Below are 26,774 nucleotides of genomic sequence, written 5' to 3' on the forward strand. Positions count from 1 at the left end.
ATCACGATACATTTCCGATATTTTGCAATATATCGCGATACACTCTAGCCGTTTTGTGACACCCTGTTAAACAAAATTTAGTTACATTAAAACACTGCATAAAGTTTACTTACACCCGTTCCTGGTACTGACACGTTATATATCAAATTTAATAAATAAATTTATTCGAAAGTGTCTTTAAAGATGATTCTATATTTGAACATTTTAAAAAAATCTCATGTCATGCATGTTTTCATGTATATTTAAATATGCTTGAACTTGATACATATTCAAGTTTTACTTTGATGTTAAGTTATGCATGCGAAAGCTGAAAGCACATCAAAATAGTCAAAGTTAATACATATGGATTTGAATATTACATAAAATACATATTACTTGCGAATAAAAGCTAAGTAATATAGAACAATAAATACAGTTGGTTCGATACATCTGAGCTGTTTGTTCTCACTGTTCAAATATAATATAGCACACAGAAAAACACTAGAAATATAACATTTCAAGGGAAATCGTACGAATACATGTTAAAATCTTGAATGAATAATTTATAGTATACAAGGTATAACATAAATTAATATGGAAAATAATCTGAAATATATATGAAAATATAGTCATAATATTACAAATATATGTAACAGTTTAGTATTGCATGTAACAACTATGCATGAAGTCGTTATCAATTATCACTATATTATTTCTCTATTATATATTATATTATCACGATTATTGGCGTAACAATAACACTGTATCACCAAGAAAACATGATTTTCTTACAGGAATCTTTCAATGTTAGACAAATACAGTAGTGTACACTAGTGCCATGTTTGAGAAAATTGCACTTGTTTGAACACTTTACAAAAGAAAAACACATGGAATGAACATACACATCTTTATGGAGAAATATATAGGTAATAGATTAATTTACACAATAGAATACTACAGAATATAATGCAATGTATTTTGGCAGGAACATGTATACTACAACCAATATAACACCAAGTACATTTGCAGATACATGACAGACTGCGACAAACACATATCTAGAAGAATCATCAGATTGCCATTTTTATTATTGGTTGAAAACGAATGACAAAAAATACAAACAGTACGACAATAGTTCTCATATCTAACGACCTATTATTTCACCATGCCAAATCTTTGCATATATTGGCTTTTGTGCAGAATTCGATCGCGCGAACATTGCAGAAATTTAAATTCGTGCGGTATTTAAATAAACTACAAGTACAGAAAGTACAAATAGCTTATCAATATACACGATCAAGATATTTTCACGGCAAACACACGATTTGTAGATCTACTTGTTTTAAAAGCGAAAATCAAACATATAAAGCCGATATCGACGTGTACATCTGTATTAATATACATAAATGTGAAAAGTATTTTTTGTTACATAGTGCGGTATAGAAGTAAAATGTATTTGCATGAAACACATATAATGTCGAAACGTACAAATATGTATCACTATGATATATGGATATATAAAAAAAAAAACACAAAGAAAAATTATTTCATAGCTACTGGCTTATGTTCTGATGATAATTGAACACTATCTGAAAGAGTTTGGATGGTCTAGTGGCGCAGTGGATATAACACTCGCCTTTCACTAAGACGGACGGTGTTCTGCTCCCCGATAGGACGTGAAAAGGTATCAGGTCATCTGCCCGAACACTTGAGCACTAATATAAATCTATTTATATTAGATGATTTAACTTTGTTCATATCTGCAGTAAAATATATAAAGTATATATTTTAACACTGTCTGATATGTCGCTAAATTCTCTGCAACACATGCTTTCTGTAATAACAGCTGTTGTTTATGCGTAGATCTGCTCTTGTCCAAATATCAAGCTAACCAAGAGAAGAAGCGGTTGTATGAACAAAATCACCTAAACCTAGTGGAAAAAGCCGCGTTATTATATATGTAGTCAACGTACGCTAAACAATAAGTATTTTCGCTTTCAGTAAACTGTAGATAAATTATTTGGTCAAATTTTGTTGTTGTATGTGTTATGTTCAATATTTATTTCAAACAGAAATATTAATGTCAGATATGCCATATTACTTACATTAATGAAGAATTACTTCATGTTTAAAACTGCTTTATGTTGGCATTCATAACCTATATAAATGCCATCAAAATGTGGTAGAGTTATATAATGTCAACCTCATACGATGGTACATATACAACTATGTAAACATGGAATAAGTTACACATATAAATCAATGTATGGCATACTAATGACATCATCAAACGTAAATAAATAAAATTTACAACGCACAGTTATCAACGCTTAGAACTCCAACAAAAATAAATCCATGGAATTGATCAAGTAGAAACCGCAATAACAAATACGAAAAGAGTTATGTCTACTTGAGCAAAATTCTATCAGACGAAATAAAATAATTTAAACAATAGAAGGTACAATGTTCTTAAACAGAATCTAGCTAATTTTACATTTTTCATCCTTATCATCAGATGAAAACTCTGGCATTCCAGCGATCGCCATTTCTGCCCCTTGTTTTTCATCATCGTCTTTCTTCTTTTCATCGACTTTATCGAGATGCTCTTCTTGCTTCTCCAACTGTTCATCACCAAATGGTTTATCAATGGTATCGTCACCGTTTTCATCTTTCATGCCTTTTGTCGTAATGTTGACCGCTTCATCACATTCCGGCTGTTTCCCAGCGCCTTCTGGTACGTCTGAAGTACATTCGTAAACCCTGTCATCACCTTCCGACTCGGTATCGTCGTCCTTTGTAACGTCGCCAGGACCGTCTGTACTGACATTCTCTTCACCTGACTGAAAATCTACATCTGAAGTTGAAGAATGCCTTCTAGGTTCCTCAGTCTTGTTGTCGTCCTCGGTCTCGTCATCATTTGCTACAGTCTCAGTTTTTTCATCCATACCAGGACCAATCTGTCCCGTTAGGTATTCTGCATCTGAAGCAGATTTTGGTTCGTCCATAGACGAATCAACATCGGGATTCTTCAGTTGATCAATGACGGTTTCTGTCGCGTGTTCAAGGGGGAACTCTGGCTGTGTATCTACATATTCACCCTCATTTATCGCTTCATCATCAGAATCGTGAAAAAGCACTTCTTTTCCTTTCTCAGTTTTCTGACTGGAGAGGTCTTGGATTGCTTGCATGTACTCGTCGAAACCTGCATTTAATTCTTCCGACACATGCCTAATATCGGATGGAATTCCGGTATCCGTTTGCTCACATTCTGTCGCTAGCTGTTTTTCTAATTCAAGAAATTCGTCTACAGAATCATCCAATTCAGCATCTATATTTTCTCTCGTGTCATTTGAAACGATGATTTCATCTTCTTTGTCGTCTGACCTTTCTACCTCTACCTCTTCGTCACAAGCTTCATCAGGTACACCAGCTATTGTTCGATTCTCTTCGGTTTCATGCAAATATTCGTCGCCGAATTCTCTATAACCTTTAACTAGATCTCCTTTTTCAATCAGATCCTCGTCCGAGATATACTGCGCGTCCAGATCGTCCGGCTTCAATAGAGAATCCCAAGCATCCTCGTCGTGGTGCGTCTCCTGATTATCGTCATCTTCATTGTCAACAAGTGCGTCACTAGATTTCGTTTCTGTCTCATCAGCTGCGGGTGGTTCTTCCAGGATAGCTTGTTTAAGAACACTTCCGTCTGCGTACACATATGGGATGTTTTCAGGAGGATAATCGTTGATGTCGAAATCTTGAGCTTCTGTGATATTGACCTTTATTGGACTCAAAACATCATCAATGATACCATCAGGAAGGACACATTGTTCGTGAAATTCTGAAAATATAAAATAGATCAACTTTAGAGGAAACTTTCATAATTGTGACTATTGTTTGTTTCTTGTTTGTGTATGATCGGTTAATATGTGTTTTAACAGTGTACATGTCATGTAACGTATAGCTTGATTAACCGATTAAAATCGGCACGAACACATTCTAAAACAGGAGTAAACACCAGTCAACATTATGTATAGTCACAATTGTAGATAATCCTATTTCGATAGTTACGTGTATTAATCATCATAATTATGTAAAATAAGCATATGTTTTTTTTTTTTTTTTTTTTTTTTTTTTTTTTTTTTTTTTTTTTTTTTTTTTTTTTTTTTTTTTTTTTTTTTTTTTTTTTTTTTTTTTTTTTTTTTTTTTTTTTTTTTTTTTTTTTTTTTTTTTTTTTTTTTTTTTTTTTTTTTTTTTTTTTTTTTTTTTTTTTTTTTTTTTTTTTTTTTTTTTTTTTTTTTTTTTTTTTTTTTTTTTTTTTTTTTTTTTTTTTTTTTTTTTTTTTTTTTTTTTTTTTTTTTTTTTTTTTTTTTTTTTTTTTTTTTTTTTTTTTTTTTTTTTTTTTTTTTTTTTTTTTTTTTTTTTTTTTTTTTTTTTTAATGATTTTATCCAAGTCACGTCTCCCATATGTTTTGCAAACATGGGAAAATCCAATCATACGACTGATATTTAAGTTTGTATATTGAGTCCAGATACCATCTTTTCTTGATTTTTACAGATAAAATGATTATGAGTGGGAACAAAGTATTCTCGATTTCCTTGAAGTAGTAAGGGTCTTACATGTGTTGAATAAAAATGTATACAATTATTTGGTGGATTAATAAGTTAGCAATGGTTTTATTACCGACTAATATATATAAGACCAGTTTTAGAAATTCAAATAAAAAAAAAAAAATGAAAATCAAGACAAAGACACATAATGGCATTCGCACTTTGCATATATTATATACAATCAAACGTGTATTCAAAGACCACCGTTAGGGAGTCAATAGTGTAGGTAGTCTGTCAATACAGGTTATGTTAATATGAATAACTGCAATTAACATGTGAAAGAGTGCTCCCTTAACACATGTGTTCTCTTAATGGCGGGAGTCTCTGAAGCATGCTTTACGCTATATACCAAGAAAATACTCGGATCACAGTAGAAGATATCTTAAATGTGTGTTTGAACTTCCATATCATAAAATATATCTCGGCGATATTACCGACACCGGATATAGTTTATTGGCCTTTCCTTCAAAAATATTTTATACATATTATTTTTCCGATAGAGATAGTGAAACTGAACTGCTCTTATTAGCTTGTGAGTATATACTCTTTAGTTCGGAATCATAACATTGCATCATTAAGGTGTTTTAAATAATTTGAAACATACAGGTAAACAAGTATCAGTCAAGAATGGCGACGACTACCTTATTACAATACATTTAGAAGATATAATGAACGTTTTTAGCTTAGGTATGACTAATGTATAAGTTTACAATTTAGATAAATTTTATGAAAATATATACAGATAGTTTGTTTTTATTATCTCGTTTTTAATAAATCAACAATGAATGGCTCATTTTAAAGTGATGACAAACATGTGTTTTATGAGTGCGCATTTTGAATGTTGATACGCGGATTTTTAGCATGTTTTTGGAGGCAACTAATAGAGGAAACCAATGCACACCTCATGTGGAAAATGTACTCTATCGACCAGTATCCCAAATTAAAGTCGAAATAAAAATCTAAGGACAAGAAAAACTTGAACAAACGCGTCTCCCGTCAAATATAGTATTTAAGTCACACCTTCAAATACACAGGAACCAGAACGGTTAATTACGATGGACACACGTAATCTGAAAGGTGTAAATCAGGGCTCAAACAACCGCTCTGATTTTTAATTTTAAAACATTTTTTTTTATCTAATATTCAATATTTGTGTATGTACTAAGCATAACTGTGAATTCGAGAAGCATTCTCATTTTACGGTTTTACTTTCTATCCCATAATTTTTAGCGAGTTAAGAACGTTATTCAAATGGTTTGAGTAAAACAAACGTTTTATTAGTACAGGCCTGTATGTATGTTATGATAACCATAACATTATCTTCAAAATAAAACGTCATGTCAGGTTCAAAACTACGAATAACTTGTTCCCTGTTAACAGAACACACTTATTTCACTTAGAGAAAGATTTGGAGTAGCGAATCAACAGTGACATGTAAACAGGCTCTACAGTATTGAATCAAAAGTTACACGGGCTTTGAAATAGCGAATTAACAGTCATATGTGAATTCCATGAGAAGAGGGGGCTGGACTGTTACTACTGAAGACATCGAGAAGTTGAAGAGTTTGGCAGTGATGCAATGCAAGATGCGTTATGTGACGCATTGTTGACTGATGATCAAAGTATTAATCAAAGACCACATTTTTACACCCCAGAGAGGCCAGAATGAATAAAATAAATTATTTTTGGGAGAATTTATTCGGTTTAACGACACATTCAAAGTAGTGGATATCAAACATCCCTTTAACTCGTGTCAAGAAGACTGCTGGCTAAACTGGGTATCTGTGCAGTTTTCGAATCTTCAAACCAATAAAAATATGTTTGTCAGTCCTTTCTGACAGCAAATACTTAAAATCCCAGAGCAAATAAATTTTGTTTTCCGATTCCAATTGAATTCGATCTCCGTGCCATTACAATCATCCATCCATCTCTTCTTCATACAAATGTCCGTCATCATATGACCTTATAGCTCATTTTTGGCACACTGTATCTATTACTTAATGGTAAAGGAGCAATCACCTATGCGTGCGTTACGTTTACTTTTCAAGGCTGTAAAGACTGCTGGTGGATTGTTTAGTCTCCGAGGTTTGCCGAAACCTTGATGAAAAACAGTCATCGATTTTGAGTAATGGCATGTTTCGCAATATGATTTAATATACCAATACTTTACTCATTAATTTGAAATTAATCTATATTTCTCTTTATTTTTAAATTCGTGAATTAGGGGTTATCATGCACTTTCCTTTCTGTTACACCTACTTGGATCTCCAGCTTTTTGGCCCCTATCATCACCGATCAGCCATGTAAGGACAAAACAGATATTATGATCCCGTTTGATTCATTTATGGAATACTACCTCTATTACTAGATTTTAAAGGTGCAGTTACCTCTGTATGTTAGGTTCGTCTTTCGAATACGCATCAATTATACAACTGTATTTTTAAATGTACGAACGTTTTGTTTTGAAGATGTTGCTGAAAAAAGGGAGGAATGGATAACTGCAGGGATGCGAGTGTCTGGCAATTCGGAACGCTCGTTTTAAGGGAAAGTTCGACAGAGAATCAAAAATAAGACAAAACACATCGTCAGTATTTCTGGTGATATTTTATGCATGACTTCCCATGCACGATACACATATGAGCTTTCATACAAATGCAGATGCAACAATTACACCAATGGTTCTTTATACATAAAGAAATCCTACACACGTTGTGTTAGTCCAAAACATAAAAAATAATACATTAAAAACTTATATACTGTAACACAGTTCGCAGGTTTGCAATCCAACCTGTAGGTTCTCATGCGCATAAAACATTAGTTAATAATTCAATAGTACATTCAGCACTGTTAGCGTTATTCTAACAAACGCCACGCTTCACATCACAGTCAGAAGATTAAATAGTGATCAATTATAGTCAAGTCCATCTGCTCAATGAACCAATTAACAACCAGACGCAGAGCTGAACCCCACACATGCCGGTAGAAGGGAGAGTATTCAGCAGATGTCGCATGCATGCATTCCCTTAATATTGGTCATAAAAACGTTTAGTTTATGTTTTCTCTCCATCTAAAATAACTTAGCATGCACGGCTGCTGGGGATTAGATAAAACAAACATACATCACTATTCATAATTACGAACAATACATTTGCGTTGTTTTATATTTCAGTTTACAATTTTGAAATGTACAAGCATTGCTTAGGATAAGAAAACAAATTAATCAGTATATGCATGGTTAGTTAGAACCGAGTTTTCTGTTAACAAGTCCTATACCTGTAACCCATAAAAGTATGATGGCTCCAACATAAATACATATCCATTAAGGCATCCTTTGTTTTCAACACCACTAGACAATCGAACAGACAATAACACATTCCCCCCCTGAAATGTCATAATGAACTATTCCAACCTTTGAATTGGAAGAGTTCAAATGTGTCTTCAGGGGTGAATGGGTTAATCACTTGTCATGAAACACAAGCAGCTCATGTTTTGCACTCACTTTATCAATGTTACAACAATATCACGAGCATAATTCAGATAGTGATTTTAATTTGGGATACTGTTAATCCATTAAATTTAACTGTTAATTATTGGTGACATCTAGCGTATGTGGACGTGTCCATTCCGACAAAGCTGCTCTTGTCATTCTGAAATAGATTGGTCGGCTATACAAATATTGCATTGCATACTTCATAAACGGATATTGCATTGTCAACAACTCCCTATTTTGTCCTTAACGTGTGTGGTAAACAGGAAGTTTTTTTTGTCTACATTGTCATGGAATGTTTTCATTATAAATCCTGATAAACGAGGCATCCCAGTTAATGAACCCTGCTACAATTGATTGCACCTTATAAACACCTATCTCCTAGGACCTAAATTACTCATTTTAAAATTAGTTTCGTATAATGTCATAGAAAAAAACAACAACCGCAAAGTCAACAGTCTCACTAAATTAAACTGATAAAAAGCTATGAAAAACAAAAAGATAAATCCTGATAATTTATATGGTTCGCTGTGCTAAAGGACATACATAATCTACTGAACAATATAGGAAGGATACGTGTCCTAAACCCATACTGATATTCTGTTATATAATATGTATATTTAGTATATTAAAGCATAATACCCTTTCTACTAATTATAACTAGATTATGATAATATGGAACATTGTATTGCCGCATGCTGATATTCAGGAATAAATATACGATGGGATTAGTATTCACTTCGACCGGTGACACTTATATAATCTATTTTTCTACAATCATTAAAGTCATTAACATGTTTTTTAATGATCCATCAAAAAACACACTGCCTCTAATCAATTAAGACAACCTGAAGCCATTAAAATGTATACACCACACCGTTAACAGACGTTAGCTTTACTATCTTCGTCTAACATGTTAACAGTATACCAGGGGTATTGGCTATTACGCAATGAATTAAGGCATATATATCAAACTTTGTAAGCGTTGTAAAACATTCTTAGACTACTTAGATAGGTGACCAAGGCACAAGCTCTTCTCGACAGTAATATGTTGTATTTACTGAGATGTATTAATCATAGAAAACATTTTGCACTTAGCCATTCAGCTTCAATTTAACTCAAACAGCCCTGAAGACGCATTTGAACTCCTCCAGTTTTAAGTTTGGAGTAGTTCATATTGAAATTTCATGGGTGAACGAGTTAATATGACATAATTTTCTTTCAGCTAAGATTCCCCCCACCCCCAACTACATTTAATTTAAAATGCACATACATGTTTATTAGACTTTATATAAATCAGGTTAATATATTTTAGACCACTAAACATTTAAAGTCTGTTACATAACACCAAATAAGCAGTACCCGATAGCCATCCCTATGTTTTGGTGTAATAGAACCATCTAACATAAGGTGTCAGTATTATATAGATGTAGTACTGCTTTTGCCAAGTACGTGTTACATTTAAATCCATAATCCAACAAAGCAATGACGTTTAAAACATATATGCCTTGCCACATACATTTCACCTGTTTGTATAAGGTTTAGGTAAATAGGCTATAATACTTGTGTACGCACTTCACCTAACCTAAAGGTACTGTACTTAAATATCCCTACAAAACGTCGTACCAAAACACTAAGCTTGAGTAAAGCCTCGACCTAATTTGGAGCGAAAACCCACACAATTTTTGCAAACAAGATCATTGCTTTCATTCTGTGGTGGTAGGGATTATTACCAAGTATTCAATGTTAATCTGATATACCAACAGAGTACAATAATTGTACCTTATGGTATCTAGCTTCACTTAAACACCGTTTAACAGCAATGTTCACTACACAGGATTAAAGGAGTTGAACACACTTCTTAAGGTTCTTGTTCCAATTACACAAATAATAGCATGAAGTTATAAGGCTAAATCTCCCTATCACCCATTTGTACGAGTACACACCCAGAATGAAATCAAGGCAACTGTATACTTGATAGTCATGTAGAATTATACATGTAGTGGTGATTAATTTACGAGGTTTCAAAGAAATTGAATAAAAAATTACAAGGATCTAGTTGTCAGTACAAGATTGTGTCTACCGACAGTCGGACAACTTTAGATTCCAGTGAACTTCTCCCTTATAATACATATCAAAGGGTAAGCGGACGACCTTTTACATACAGAGCTATGCAATATTGATTTTACTGCCAATATTATTATACAAAACATGTTTCTTAATGGAGTTTAATGTGGGATCGCATGCGCTGACACTAATGATATTCTCCAACTATTCAAGTAATGGTAGTGTCAGTTGGTATATTGAAACGCTCCAGTAATCTCGTAATTTTTCTGTGGAATTTAACTTTTCACTTCATTGTATGAATAGAAATGGCTCAGTTGATCAGGCTTAATGGCACAGCAGGAGTGTCTTGAAAACATTATTTATTTAACAACAGATTATGATAGGTTTTTGGAATGGTACTTCTCCAGAAGCTCAAAGACAAGATCTTAACTATAGTTTATTGAAGAAACTACATCATTTTTCATTATATAATCTCTATAAAAAATGTATTGGTCTATTTTCCGGAGATATCAGGACTGACAGGAATTCCATGACCAGTCTACAGGTGGTTAACAAGACTTATTCAGTTCTTTTCATTAAGATTAAAATATTGTTCATAGTAAGTGATGGGATGGGGTTAACTCATTCACCCCTGAAATGTCATAATGAACTATTCCAACCTTTGAATTGGGGGAGTTCAAATGTGTCTTCAGGGGTGAATGAGTTCAATACAAAGTAGTACTGCTTTAATCTGTCTTAGTATACATCTCGTTTATCTACCAATATATATGTACTCTATTGCACCATAATCATTTAGTGTTATCTTACAGTGTCTTTTCTTTACTTTTAGTACAGCAAGTTTGTTCATTACATGTATCATAACGTAGATAAGTGACGAATCCTGCAGTTAAGTAGTTAGTAGTTAACAGTAATGAATATCTTTCGCACACTGATGGGTAATTTGTGATCAAATATTAGTTTAGTCTGGTCCACAGAAAACAGCAGAACATGTGATACATTTTGAGGTAGAATATGATCATAAAGCTACGTACAGTTTGTGTAATAACTTATTAATGTTTCTAGTTTATTTTAAATATATATTTATATGAAATACCTACATTGTAAGTGAACACTGAACTATCGACTGTATGGTGTAAAACGTAAGTAATATTCCTAGTTTTTGAATATATTTAAATATTAAATACCTAAGTGAACACTGAAGTGTCGACCATGCATTGTAATATGTAAGTAATGTTACAAGTTATTGAGATATGATAAACATTATATAGTAAACACGTGAACAATATATTTGAGAAGTAGAACAGATTTCGATGATACAGGCTAGTACACTGACCAAGTTTTAACGACTATATGTATACACATTCAGAATTCTTAATGGTTATGAAGATATATCCCCATTAATCTTATAATGTCTGGAGTTTTATATGCAGGTTATTTAATTATAATTGCAGGTAAGGTGCACAAATAAGCTAGTGTGTAGGGAGATATATTACAATGTGTGGATAATTAAACACAATACAGACGTGTTCAAAACAGCCAACATAATGCTAGATCGATCATGATCTGATATCACCAGAATTATGGAGAGAATATTGGCACATACATTCCTTCAACTTTGACCCTTTCATTCTTATCAGATTTAGCAATTTTCACAGGGTCATTTTAATTTACATTTAACATTTTGGATTCACCGAAATAGCATTTTTTTTAATTAATCGTGATGAACATATTTGTTTACCAAAAAAAACCATGATAAAAAAAAAGAAGTTTTCAATGTGATAGCAAACCAGTTTGCAAAAATATTTTAAGTATAAATATATAATATATATTTGCAATCACATATCAATTATAGAGGTCAAAAAAGTGTATTTTTTTTGTACCAAGAAATGAAAGGGTCAAGTATTTACATACACAATCATAAAAAAATTCACAAGAACATGCTGAAGACATGCAAAGATTTGGCCTTGTCAAATTTCTCTTAATCACTTGACATATTATACTGTAAAAGCCCAAAACTACAATTAATATATCCATTTATATCATTCCAAGGTTACATATGTATCAAGATGACCATCCTCAATATCTGGGGGTTACGCTCACTTTTATTCTCTGCACCCATGGAATATGTCATAGCAAAATGTTAAGGGTCACTGTCACCACCTTGTGGGTGAGACAAGAAGACTAGTTTGATACTTTGATGTACATCAAAAGAATCTGTCCGCGTAACGGTAAAATTCACGGACTTTGAAGTCCGGCGTCGCTCCTCTAGTATCTGCTTGGACAGGTATCAGCCAAGCAATTGGTCAGGTTTGTTAACCCGAGACCAATCAAATAGCTAGCTGCGTGCCTTCAAGTTTGCTATGACATATTTCAGGGGCCCCAGCTGGAGTATTGAGGATGCAAGATATAGGTAGCTATGACTTTTATTTCAAAATAAACATACGGCAGGTTTCATTGTGAACTCTGTAGAAGCCCTGATGCCTTTCCACCATTCATTTTGTTGAAGATAACTAATACTATATTCTGCTGTAGAGATTCTTGTTCACGCAATAACATGAGTGATGATATATGACGATGAAGTTCAAGTTTATTACACAATGTAATCCTTTCTGTAACAGTTAGAACACACAACCTGGTCCCAAAACCATTGGAAATGAAAGAGTCAAAACCTAAAAACTACGAAATCATTGAAACAACATCATTTCCTTTAAGTTTCAGGATAAGATTTGTTTTGGAAAGGTTCCGATATTCTGGAAAATGCACTTGCAGGACAATTTATTCAAGAATTCAATAGATTTTACTGATAGTTTGTGTTTTATTTGCAAAACCTGTTTTCAGGTTATTTTGCAGGAAAAAAAATATAGTCCAGAGCAACAAGATTCTAATATTTTTTGTCATGCATGATCCATTTTGCAGAAATTCAGCACTGATATATGTTACACAGGATATTGTGTTTAAATAAAGCATTATATACAATATAAGCCATATAAATTATAATACTGGTACAAGTGTTCACTCTTGTTTTTATCAAATCTTTTTAAAATTTGCTGTATGTGAATGGTATAATCAAGGGGAGAAAACTCTACAAAAATGTTGACAGAGTTTTGGTCATTAAACAGCATGAATACAATGGGTTAAAAGTTATTTATATTATCAGTTTATTTTGTAAGAAAGCCAGTAAAGATTCAGCAAAGATTTCTGTAGTCTGAACATGTAAAATTCTCAAAATGTGTATAAATCACAATTTTTGTGGCCACTAAATTTGAGAGTTAAAGGATGTGTAATTTCAGACTGGTCATATTGTTAAATCGAATATACAAACAAGCACACTGTTATAACTGTGAAGACTTGTTTCATGATACTTATACTGGCATCAATGCTTTTAAATGTCATAGAAATCTTATGTTTATGTATGTATATATAAAAAGCTTAGCAGAAAACATTTCTAAATACGCTACTCTTGTAAAATATATTTTCACAACCTGCAATTTTGCGACAATAGTTACAACAGTATTTTATATTATAAGACAAATTCTGTCAACAGTAGTACATTCATCTGCATGAAATGCTTTTCAATAAAATTGTTTCAGAAACAGGAAATGATCTGTCCAATTACTAACTATCCATAACTGGAATGTTCTGAACCTATTTATCATTGAGCCTCAAATTAATGTCCCAGACTTTTGTCAATATATATCACAAACATCATGGCACTTCATCTACATAAATAAATAATTTAATAACTTCTCATTTCATATTCGCTGAAACAAATTTAATATATATATATTTACATGCTGTTAATTGAATTTTGATAAGTAGATAAGTCAACAATAAAAGACAACAATTGTCCAATGTCTGTTTGTATAACTAGAGGATACTAATGTCAAACTGTATAGGGAAGTCGAACAGCACAAAACGCAGACAGGCGTCAGCACGGGAATAGATGGACCATTAGATTTCTCGGGGAAGTCAACAGCCCATTCTCTATTTTGCGGGTATTCTACAACAGCTGAGCTCAGGAGTTAAAACTCTGATCTGAGCTCAGTTATTGTATTTTATTTTCCTTGACAATGTTATTAATTAGTGCTAATTGCATAATGAGTCGTGTTGTTGTTTTTCGGTATTCAGCACATTTTACAACGAGTCTAACACATCATCACATACAGATTGAAGGTTCCTGACCAAATGACTAGGTGGCGCAGTTTACACCGTTCGCACAGCTCAACAGTCCTCGTCACAATCTTCCTATTTTGGAGCAAGGACTAAATTCGCAGGTAATTATCAAGAAAAGAGAAATGGTTGCATATCCTTTAAATAGCTGCTTTAGAACTGTTCTCAATCATTCTGCAACAAACTACCTGACAGGATAAGAATCTCATACAATCTTTGACACACCATCTGATTGGGTTAGAATCTTGATCGTTCTACAACAAACCATCTGATTGGGTTAGAAAGTCTGTTCGTCATCACAATCGTCTGTCCAATGGCCGAACACTGCAAGGCAAAAGTAGTACAAGATATGCATAAATACGGCAGTTAAGTACAAACACAGTCTATAGGGCGTCTCCAGCAGTGTAGGTAATACCAGTGATTTATATATCTAAAACAGGGGAAAACTGGATGGATATATATCACCTTGAACTTGCAAGTTTTATATTATGAATTGATTCAAGAACATTTTTGACTTTGAATCTAAATGAACAAAAGTCCATTTATCAAGACAAATTTGCACAGAAAACAATCGCGAAACAAAATATTTGTGAAGTGATATACATTAGTAACAATTTCAAAACAAGTTTTTTACTTTATCACCAAAACGTTTTAAGTTTCTGAATAGTATTTTTAATACTGTTTTTTTTTTTTTTTTAATAAACAGTATGATGACCATCTTTGAAGTTTTAAAAGAAGAAATGGATAATTTTCACTGTAAAATTACTGGCATTAACCTCCTTATTAGTTTCCATGTACAGTACTAGTGTTTCTAGAACTTCAAACCCATGCTGTCAGTGTGAGTGATAATAAATGAACAGTGATATAACCTACCCCCAGCATAATTTTTTCTGCAAATTATCTTTTAATTACTATTTTTTTTCTTACCGGTAATAACTTCTTCTGTTACTTAATCAAACAGATACTGAGGTATGTTTTCTCAAAGAATTCAAATCTTCTCATATAATTAAATTCCCAAATTATTAAATGAAATCACAAATTTAATTGGTCAAAGAAAATATCACGAATTTAGCAAACAGTATCTATTAAAACCTTCCTGATAAAATATAAGGATTCATTCAATGACATGAAATACCATAATCATTATTAATTAACATGAATATAATCTCTATAATGGTAAAATTAAATATATGTAATATGCCATGACATAATGCATAAATGGTCTGTATGTTTTTCTACCATTTCTATTTGCGGATGTGAGCTGAACTGTAACAGGCTAAAAAGAAGGGTAACAATATGGTTGGTCTCTACCCTGTAGATGCACCTTTTAGTTACCGTAGGTTAACAGAAAATCCAGGAGATTATCTAACTTCTAGATTTGTGAAAAGTATATCTTTAAAAGGTACTTGAACTAAGTGTTGATATGGAGATCCTCTGAAAATGCATCAATAATTGTTACTAGGCTCTTCAGACCCCAATATGTCGGTGGTAGGAGTTAGAGGTATATGAAGAATGAGATGGTGATGAAAGGGTAAGTATTGGATGCAGTGACACACCATGCGTTATCATTATCCCGAAAATCACACTTAACAACATGCCTATCGGAAAAACTCAACAGTGGAACTCAACAGAAAGACAGTCATGGAATTACTACGCTGTGCCTGACAACAGTGACGGGACATGTACAGCAATGTTACAAAGTACCTGTCAAAAGTGAGAACTCGACGGAGGGACATTTACAGTTATGTTAAGAAGTACCTGTCAAAAGTGAGAACTAGACAGAGGGACAAGTATAGCAATGTTACAAAGTACCTGTCAAAGATGAGAACTTGACAGAGGGACATTTACAGTTATGTTACAAAGTACCTGTCAAAAGTGAGAACTCGACGGACGGACATTTACAGTTATGTTAAGAAGTACCTGTCAAAAGTGAGAACTAGACAGAGGGACAAGTATAGCAATGTTACAAAGTACCTGTCAAAAGTGAGAACTCAACAGAGGGACGTTTACTGTATTGTTACACATGTACAGCCAGTGCCCAAACTCAACAGCGGGACATTCTGAGTATCAGGGCCTACCACAGCAGCACGCTCCACAGAGGGACACTCAATGCATTTCGTAAACATGAGAGCTCATAAGACGGATGTTAACTCTATTACTACAGAGTGCCTTTAAGCCGTTGTACACTAACACCCATGCCAAGTTATTCCATCAACCATATACAGTGAAACAGTCTACCTATATCTGTGATAAGTCTACAGGGCCATACTCCGTACTGGACTTATTCTCTGCCTGTGATAAATGGGCCGTACTAGGTATTTGACTTATTCAATGTCTGCAGCAAGTCTACAGCACCATACTCAGTCTTGAACTTGTTCTTTATCTGTGGTAAGTCTACAGGACTCATACATGATAAAGGATATATTCTCAGCAGTAAGACTCCAGGGGCCATGTTTTGTACTGGGACTTATACCAAAATTTAACTCTTACTACAAGAAGTCAACTTATGTTTTTTTTTTTAATTTAGCTTGAATTGAAAACATGAACAATTGTCTTTTAGTGTCCTATCCTTCCATTCATTTATTTATGTGTAAGATAAGGTACCAGAATGTATAACTATCAAGCTCAAGTTGTATCAATATTCATTACTCAGTGATAGCCATGTTTTCAAAATGTGATTTATAAATTCAAATGTTTTAAATATATGTACAGAGATTGAGTATTTTTGTGAATATGACTAGAGGGTGTTCATTATGTATTCCATGACATACATATTTGTTTTCAGTTTTAACAATTTTGATTTAGATCGCTAAGTAAATGAACCACATTACAACTGAATAGTGACCTCCACATTTAATGAAGAGTTGCTTATACCTTGTTTCTAGATGATAGTGCTATGGATCACATTATGCTATACTACAGATCTATTTACCTTCACAGATGTCACAGTAGGAGCGCATGTGTTTGCGGTCGCCATGGTGATGGGAGGGCGGAGGTTCCTCAAAGTCCATTGCTTGTAGTGGGCAGTCGTCTGTGTCGTGTTTATCAAACACATCACAAATATCACAGAATAGACGCGGGGGCGCCTTCGCTTTCGGAGTCCTGTAAATTGAAAGAGAATGTACTTATAACAGTTTTCCGACGTAACAGACAGTCAGGAACGGTAACAAAATGAATAAAAATTTAGACAGAAATGTCCTTAGTTATAAGAGCTAAGTGAACAAATGAATGAAAAGGGAAGATCAGAAAATTACTCAATCTATTGTTAGAAATTTGAAGTAATCCTGGTACTCCCAAAATATGGGAAATAGAATCTTTAGTTTGAAAATTGTTTCTTTATGTACCTCTTCGACACCAGACTGAACTCAACTCATTCAGTCTTCTGATCCAGAGGTTACTGTGACCTTGAAATCTGAATCATATATATGTATAGTTTATTCCGAGAAACAGTCAATATACTCACACTTCCACGGAGTTGTTACTGTTGCCGTTGGTTACAACACCACCTTCCATGGTGGCCTCAAGACATATCTTTAACTCAGAATTCTTTTTCTGCAGCTCCACAATGACTGAGTTGAGGAAATCAACCTGTTAATAAAAGATGATGGTTATCACAGTAATGGTACATGTAGCCTTACAGGTCCAGCTTCCTTGCAACATTAAACACTTTTATCAGATTTCTTAGAAAGGAAATAAACTGACTTTACAAACACCTGGTTGTGTCATCGTTTTAACAAAATTGTTAACTCCAGTATTTTGCTTTTTAAAGATTTAACCTTTGTGTTAATCAAAACAACTCTGCCCAGTGTTGGACTTGCCTTTTACTATCAACTTTAATTTAATGGACAGACAGACACAATGCTTTTCAAAACATACCGTTATCTAGCTGAACATAACTTTTTATTCGAGGGATATTTCAGAGTGTTGTCCCCTTATCATGTTGACCATAAAGCATGAAAGGTGAACGTAACCCACAAGTCACCTTTAACCCTTTCACCACTGTAGACCATAATGGACTCGTCCAGATCAATGTATAGTAGAGTCTACTAAAGTTACGTAGGGTTGAAAGGGTTAAAATTTGGCAATAGATACAGAAAGCCAGAAATGAATTACGCTGCATCACACTGCTGTTCATCCTTCTAGGACTAGCTGATGATGCAAGGGGTCCAAAATGTTGAACTTAATTTTGAGATCATGTTTTGAAAGTTCTATCATGTCCACAAGTGTAGCCATGTCGACGATTCATGCTGACTCACCTGTCCTTCAGTGGCTGCCTTCTCCTCCTGGAATTTCGTGGTTAAAGCATCAACTGTAACAAAGCAATAATGAGTACCGGTATTGAAAGTTAAACTGAGGTCTGCCATTTACCTGCTAAAAAGATCTGATGAATAGATACAAGCCCAATCAATGATTACCAAGATCGACAGCACCAGCATAGAAATACAATGCTAATATTTTAGTTTCAAAAATGATTTCTAAAACAATTTTGAGATACATATTAAGATGTTCTATTTCTAAACCAATGAGAGTGCTAGTTCTTTAAACACATGTTTCAGACCTATACATGTGAATGCTATACTGTGTTGACCTTTGACCTATCTGTAACATCAACCCTGTTGACTATTGGAATCTGTGGCTATGTTAGTGACCTCTGACCTTTACACTGTTGCTGACCTACCTGTGACTGCTACACTGTTGTTGACCTTTGACCTTTTTGTAACATCATCACTGTTGACTTTGTAATCTGTGGCTATGTTAGTGATCTCTGACCTCTGAACTTTACTGTTGCTGACCTACCTGTGACTGCTACACTGTTGTTGACCTTTGCCCTATCTGTAACATCCTCACTGTTGACTTTGTAATCTGTGGCTGTGTTAGTGATCTCTGACCTGTGACCTTTACACTGTTGCTGACCTACCTGAGACTGGTACGCTGTTAGCCTTAGCTTGAGCGACTGCATTCTTTGCCTCGTTGGCTGCGGCTTTAGCCTCTGCCTTGGCGTCCTTCACAGCTTGCTCCAGACTCCTGACCACATCCCGGAGCTCCGACCTCTCTTCCTCCAGGCTTGCCACTGATGACCGATACACTTCCAGTGAGGAATTCTCATTCTTCAGGTTTGCAATCTATTCAAGCAACAATTAGGCATGCAACAGTTACTTTGAAGTAGATATTTTAATCCCATGAATTCGTATACAATATTATTAAAGAAGTGGTCCACTGTACACCCATATCCAAAAGTATAAGAAATAATACAAACAAATATTTTGATAGTATTTACTTTTGAAGTCTATGACAAAACTCGATAAAATCCTGCACTCAATCATTTTACCGCTATATGCATCGTATCGTGATCATGAGGTATGCATATCATTGCAGCCCAAGAAGTCACCATGCAAACCTGGACAGTAGAATCACATATCAGTAGGCCTGTGGTAGTTACCTGTATCTGGTAGGCCTGTGGTAGTTACCTGTATCTGGTAGGCCTGTGGTAGTTACCTGTGTCTGGTAGGCCTGTGGTAGTTACCTGTATCTGGTAGGTCTGTGATAGTTACCTGTATCTGGTAGGCCTGTGGTAGTTACCTGTATCTGGTAGGCCTGTGATAGTTACCTGTATCTGGTAGGCCTGTGGTAGTTACCTGTATCTGGTAGGCCTGTGATAGTTACCTGTGTCTGGTAGGCCTGTAGTAGTTACCTGTATCTGGTGGGCCTGTGGTAGTTACCTGTATCTGGTAGGCCTGTGATAGTTACCTGTTTCTGGTAGGTCTGTGGTAGTTACCTGTGTCTGGTAGGCCTGTGGTAGTTACCTGTATCTGATAGGCTTGTAATAGTTACCTGTGTCTGGTAGGCCTGTAATAGTTACCCGTGTCTGGTAGGCCTGTAGTAGTTACCTGTATCTGGTAGGCCTGTGATAGTTACCTGTGTCTGGTAGGCTTGTAATAGTTACCTGTGTCTGGTAGGCCTGTGGTAGTTACCTGTGTCTGGTAGGTCGGTGATAGTTACCTGTATCTGGTAGGCCTGTGGTAGTTACCTGTATCTGTTAGGCCTGTGGTAGTTACCTGTATCTGGTAGGTCTGAGATAGTTACCTGTATCTGGTAGGCCTGTGTTAGTTACCTGTGTCTGGTAGGCCTGTGATAGTTACCTGTGTCTGGTAGGTCTGTGATAGTTACCTGTGTCTGGTAGGCCTGTAATAGTTACCTGTATCTGGTAGGTCTGAGATAGTTACCTGTGTCTGGTAGGCCTGTGGTAGTTACCTGTATCTGGTAGGCCAGTGGTAGTTACCTTTGTCTGGTAGGTCTGTGATAGTAACCTGTATCTGGTAGGCCTGTGGTAGTTACCTGTTTCTGGTAGGCCTGTGTTAGTTACCTGTGTCTGGTAGGCCTGTGGTAGTTACCTGTATCTGGTAGGCCTATGATATTACCTGTATCTGGTAGGCCTGTGATAGTTACCTGTTTCTGGTAGGCCTGTGATAGTTACCTGTTTCTGGTAGGCCTATGATATTACCTGTATCTGGTAGGCCTGTGATAGTTACCTGTTTCTGGTAGGCCTGTGATAGTTACCTGTTTCTGGTAGGTCGGTGATAGTTACCTGTTTCTCGTAGGTTGGTGATTGTTACCTGTGTCTGGTAGGCCTGTGGTAGTTACCTGTATCTGGTAGGCCTGTGATAGTTACCTGTATCTGGTAGGCCTGTGATAGTTACCTGTTTCTGGTAGGCCTATGATATTACCTGTATCTGGTAGGCCTGTGATAGTTACCTGTTTCTGGTAGGCCTGTGATAGTTACCTGTTTCTGGTAGGCCTATGATATTACCTGTATCTGGTAGGCCTGTGATAGTTACCTGTTTCTGGTAGGCCTGTGATAGTTACCTGTTTCTGGTAGGCCTATGATATTACCTGTATCTGGTAGGCCTGTGATAGTTACCTGTTTCTGGTAGGCCTGTGATAGTTACCTGTTTCTGGTAGGTCGGTGATAGTTACCTGTTTCTCGTAGGTTGGTGATTGTTACCTGTGTCTGGTAGGCCTGTGGTAGTTACCTGTATCTGGTAGGCCTGTGGTAGTTACCTGTATCTGGTAGGTCTGAGATAGTTACCTGTATCTGGTAGGCCTGTGTTAGTTACCTGTGTCTGGTAGGCCTGTGATAGTTACCTGTGTCTGGTAGGTCTGTGGTAGTTACCTGTATCTGGTAGGCCTGTGGTAGTTACCTGTATCTGGTAGGCCTGTAGTAGTTACCTGTGTCTGGTAGGTCGGTGATAGTTACCTGTGTCTGGTAGGCCTGTGGTAGTTACCTGTATCTGGTAGGCCTGTGGTAGTTACCTGTTTCTGGTAGGCCTGGGATAGTTACCTGTTTCTCGTAAGCCTCCACCTCCTCCACCTTCTGGTTTAACAGCTGAGAGGAGTTATCGAGATCCGTCTGTAGACTTGTCTTGGCTGCATCATGTTTCTCCAGCTCCTTACTAAATCTGTAGACAGACATACCGTACTATAAGTAACACCTCAAACATATCCTACATTAAGCTAGCAGTGAAATAATCTGACAATTTTTTTCTTAAATCTGTCTCAGTCATAGTTTTCATTAGCACCTTTTGATAATATTTTAAAGTAAATGTACCAGGAAACTTTATTCAACGAAAAGAATGTTTGAATTACTTAAGACCATCCATTGTGGTGGTATATAAGTGTATACTTGTTGGTTGTATTTCCTACTGTAGAGCGAGATTACGTAACGGACACTAATTATAACTACCCATCACAAAGGATGGTCCACATTTAAAATGACAAATATACATGTATTTTCAGTAACAAGTAGTATAGGGTGATAACATGTATTAATCAACTGCCAGTGTGGTTACCTATCGGTATGTTTACTGTCAGGGTCTATACTACGATGTACCCTTTCCTATGTGTCCCAGCTCCAAAAATATGTTTAAACCAAACAATACATGTAGAAATCCTAATGATGATAAAAAAACAACAACAGCTAAGACCCATATGAACACATTCTACTTGATGTCCTTTCTTTAGCCTGACAACCAGGCATCATTAAACCATACTGTTTACAGATGCTATCTGGTGCTCTAGGGACCAGGGACCTGTTTTTTTTCTTTGTTGATACCATATAACATCAATGATATTAGAAGGGTCAAAAGTTCATTTATATTCAAGATAGTTGTGGTGTGATGCATTACCTACGATTTTTTTGTATTTATTTTTGTATAAAATGCATAAAAATGTGTATATACATGTAAAAAGTAGTGAAATATTGCATTATGCATACTTGAGTTTTATTGCGGATCAGAATTATGTGTTATAGTAAAAGAATAAATGTTGTCATTCCAGGAAATCATACAAGAGTATATAAGTTTTGTGATACATCAATAAGTGTTAAATCATGAATCGCTATACTTATACTAGTGTATGTATATGTTAAATTTTACCCCGAGAGCAATACTGTTCCTTCCAAAGTAGAATTGATATAAAAAAATACATTTCCACGGAGATACAAATCATATGTTTACTCAAATACTGAATCATGTTATCGTTAATCCTGTACTCCATATCCAGTTAAATATGCAACAGTAAAGGACATCCATTAAAAACTTGACAGATACCCTATCATAACTTATTTCCTTACAGCAATCTTTGATATAATGCCCTTTGTTCTATATTCCACCTCACTAAGTGCTAACATGTTTCAAAGTCTCCTTTTCCTGTTTTTGTTTTCTCACTAAGTGCTAACATGTTTCAAAGTCTCCTTTTCCTGTTTTTGTTTCCTTTTTTGGACTTCTCAATGTATAGTGCCAAACCTCTTTTTGCGTGAACATTTTGATGGCCAAATGATTGTATTACAATTTTTTTTTATGTATTTATGCATAGAAATAAGGCATATCTGTTCATTACTGGTGTATTTGAATTACACATAACGCTGACCAAAAATATCTGATAAATAAGTAGATTAAAGAAACCTATTCTATTCATTTGATAAATTATGAACCTGTTGTTAGAAATATTGATTAAAGACACCACAGCAAAGGACATGCATATAAACTTTGAATAACTAGTTCATCAAATAGCAAAATAATATTAAATAACTGATGATTGCTGAATTATTAATACTTGTACACAGATCACAAGTTACTCTGGAAATCAGCTCTTACCATACCTGGTCAAATCTTCTAGGTCCAGTTGTTCAAACCTTATAAGCTCCAGGAGTTTTTTACATAATTTTTAAAAAGGTATTTTTTAGCACCATCTTAAAATTTAAGATGGTTTTTATATTTCTTGTCTATGCATGATCTTTTTTGATACATATATATGCAAGTGTAATTCTGTGTTAAAGTTTATAAGATAAAAAGATTTGCATTTACTTTAAACTAACGAGACTTTGACCAACTGGAGCTAAATCTATCAAAACCTTAGTCTTTGATTTTACTATGCTTAAATAATTGCACATGTTTATAAAGTTGATAATCATATTGTACAACAGAATAGTGTTTCTCATTCTTTTATATGGAAAGGATCCACATTCATCCAAGAAATAAATGACAAAATTAAATCTAGTACAAGGAGTAGTCTCATGCAACAAAGGTCACTGATGAAATCATTTGAAAGGAAATACAGCAATAAGTTAGTTTCTGTATGGATTAAATATTAAGTTACATAAAATTATTCAGGTAGGTATAAACCAAGGAGGAAGTATAATACGTAATGTTTCTAACACTTGGACCTAGGCAATTTAAAAAGACATGCTGAAAAATAAAAATAAAAATAAATAACTATAACATTGATGCATAAATGATAAACAAAAACTGACTTTTTTCTTTAAATTAATGAACAAAAAGTGACGCAGGCAGAGAAACAATCATACAATACATAACGTGATCGTGTCTTACCCGCAATGGTAGGGAGAGATGATGATCCGAGGAGATAGAACAAACAGAAAAACAACTATGAATGCAGTGGAATACTTAGTACTAAGCATCTGTCCTGTGTGCTAAACACACAAACCTGTGAAACGTTAGCCATACTAATTAGCTCTCCGCAAACAGCAAAGCTAGTATTTCAATTTAGTTGTAAGGACTGAACACTGTATACAGGACTATTTTTCATTACAGGGTGAATCTGTAAACTCAATACACAATGAGAATTTCTGATCAAACAACACTGCAGATCTAACATATCTTGAAAATCTGAAGTTTAGAAATGCACCCATTTGCTTTTTCTCACAAAGAATAATGTACAGTTGCGGTCTATAAATATATTCCTTTGACATGTGGATCCAGCAGAATGACATTTTAATTACTGCAGGAATTAAACTTGGAGACAGACTATTGTTTGGTCTATTCCTGATATGGAAAAAGTCAGGTGCGAGTGCATAAATTGTCGTTTAAAACTTAAAATGATGTTGTCAAGTAAGATGGAACAACAAATATTGGTTGACGGGAGCAAGAAAAGTCCATTAATTTTTTCTACTTTTTTGTTTTCAATAATTTTTTGATAATGGTGGGCTAACAACACACCTATACCCTGCATAATATACACACAAGCCAATGATCTCTCCGACTATACACTATTGAATTTGGACCTTACACATCCGTCTCCGACAGATAGCAGTGAACATGAGGTGACAGGTTTATCCCAGCACCCTAGTTGTTTTTTATACAGACGTATTACTACACAGTTAATAAGTACTGCTGTCACCAAGGTCACAGACAAGTACAGTGTAAATTTGTTAGTATATATAGTCTCTTATACAGTGTAAGTAAAACTATGTTTATTGAGGAAAAATCTCTAAAAAGTCTGTGGTGATCCACATTGAAACAGAGAGTACAGAACGTTATTTTATAGTTAAAGTTCCCAGATGAGAATATTTTATATTTTTAGAAGGAAAACTGACGTAATGGATGTTCTTGTTCTGGATCAACTGCTGGAAAAGTTTTTTTTTGCAGCAGCTTTGATCAATTTTGGAGAAAATAAATATGAAAAAAACTTTTCGGAAGTGTTTAAATTGACAAAGTAACATTGTAGCCCTGTATTAAGTATAAGGAATATACTGTTAGGACACCTAATTGTATGTCGGATGCCTTAAAAATCGGTCTTCAATTCTTTTAAAATCTACTTTCTACATAGATTTCATGAAAGTCTTCGTTTCTTTAGAAATCTTTCTTCAGCTAGAGGTTTCATGAAATCAAGAAGACATGGATAGATTGATCAACAGCCTATGTATCCCCATCTAAACTGACCGATACCTTGTATTTTCTTCTTCACAAATTTCCAATACTTCTTTCGTTTCAACATAAGTTCCTCTCAATCAGTTAAAAAATATGTCAGTAGAGTCAGTAGATTTTTTATATATCAAATAATATGAAACATACGTCATCAAACAATAAACAACAAACTTTCTGCAAAGTAACTCTTGATGATTAAAAGACTTGTTATGACACATGTACTAACTAAAAGTGAAACGGTATTAGGGTGAGTTTGGAACTTGTATTGTCATATGTTTTATATGTAAATATGAATCCAGACATGTTTTATGAACTACCTACCATTCACATGTATTTCTACAGGACTGCAGGACTTGTAAAGTCCCACAGCCTTGTAAGGTGTCCTTTGGAGCAACTTTTGGGAGCAAGACATGTAACTTTAGTGCATATTTACAGAGAACAGTGTGTCATTTTTCACATCACCTTAACATATAGGTAGCATAAAAAAGTGACACAAAAACTGTGTACTTGCGGCATACCTATATAACGACATAAATATTGTTTCTCATTCCTGTGCATGACCGATATCACTGTCCAGGACAAGAATGGGGTGTACGAGATGATATATTCATTACATCTCATTTCATGACAAGAAATCACAAATGAAAAACAATTTGGCGATGTCATGAAAATCAGAAGATTCTGATGCCATGATATGGAAACTGCAGATGTGATGAAATCGAAAGCGTAATAAAATTGATTTATCAACCATTTAAATAAGAGTTATTAGATTGATTTTTCTACATAAACTAGATTTAGTGAAATGGGGTATGTTGAACCTGAAAGAAATGTTTCAGTCCAAAAATCTCAGAAAAACAAGAGGCCCAATGGGCCTGCATCGCTCACCTGGTATAAAACTCACACTTGTAACCTTAAAAGTGATCTAAAATAAAGCTACAGGCAAAATGTCAGTATTTATGATTAAAATTCGTTCAAAAGACCCTGTTATTTTTTTTAAAAAACATTTCACCCCTGTGATTGAAAGTCGAACAAAGTCATTATGTTGAACACATTGTATAGCCTTTCATCTCAGGATGCAACTTGCAAAGTATAAACATCCTGGGACCCATGGTTATTCATAAGAGGTTGTTTAAAGATTTTAAACAAATTTGACCCCTGTGACCTTGAATATAAGTCAAAGTCATTCACTTTAACAAACATAGTAGTCCTTGATCCCAGCATATGCTACTAACTAAATATCA

General features: G+C 34.6%; 1 protein-coding gene across 1 annotated transcript in view; it reads right to left on the minus strand.

Moving 5' to 3' along the window:
• Positions 1-2,109: 2,109 nt before the first annotated feature.
• The window catches only part of LOC110449606 (CAP-Gly domain-containing linker protein 1-like), a 96,353-nt gene continuing 71,688 nt past the window's right edge, over positions 2,110-26,774 (minus strand). The window contains exons 25-30 of the mRNA XM_021496572.1: positions 21,651-21,768; positions 19,230-19,434; positions 18,568-18,620; positions 17,775-17,899; positions 17,244-17,413; positions 2,110-3,817 (exon numbers count right to left, since the gene is read on the minus strand). Coding sequence (XP_021352247.1) covers positions 2,460-3,817; positions 17,244-17,413; positions 17,775-17,899; positions 18,568-18,620; positions 19,230-19,434; positions 21,651-21,768 — 2,029 coding nt within the window. The 3' untranslated portion in view covers positions 2,110-2,459. The remainder of the gene's footprint in view (positions 3,818-17,243; positions 17,414-17,774; positions 17,900-18,567; positions 18,621-19,229; positions 19,435-21,650; positions 21,769-26,774) is intronic.

This window comes from Mizuhopecten yessoensis, unplaced genomic scaffold (assembly GCF_002113885.1).
Source record: "Mizuhopecten yessoensis strain PY_sf001 unplaced genomic scaffold, ASM211388v2 scaffold4701, whole genome shotgun sequence".
Classification (NCBI taxonomy): Eukaryota; Metazoa; Mollusca; class Bivalvia; order Pectinida; family Pectinidae; genus Mizuhopecten; species Mizuhopecten yessoensis.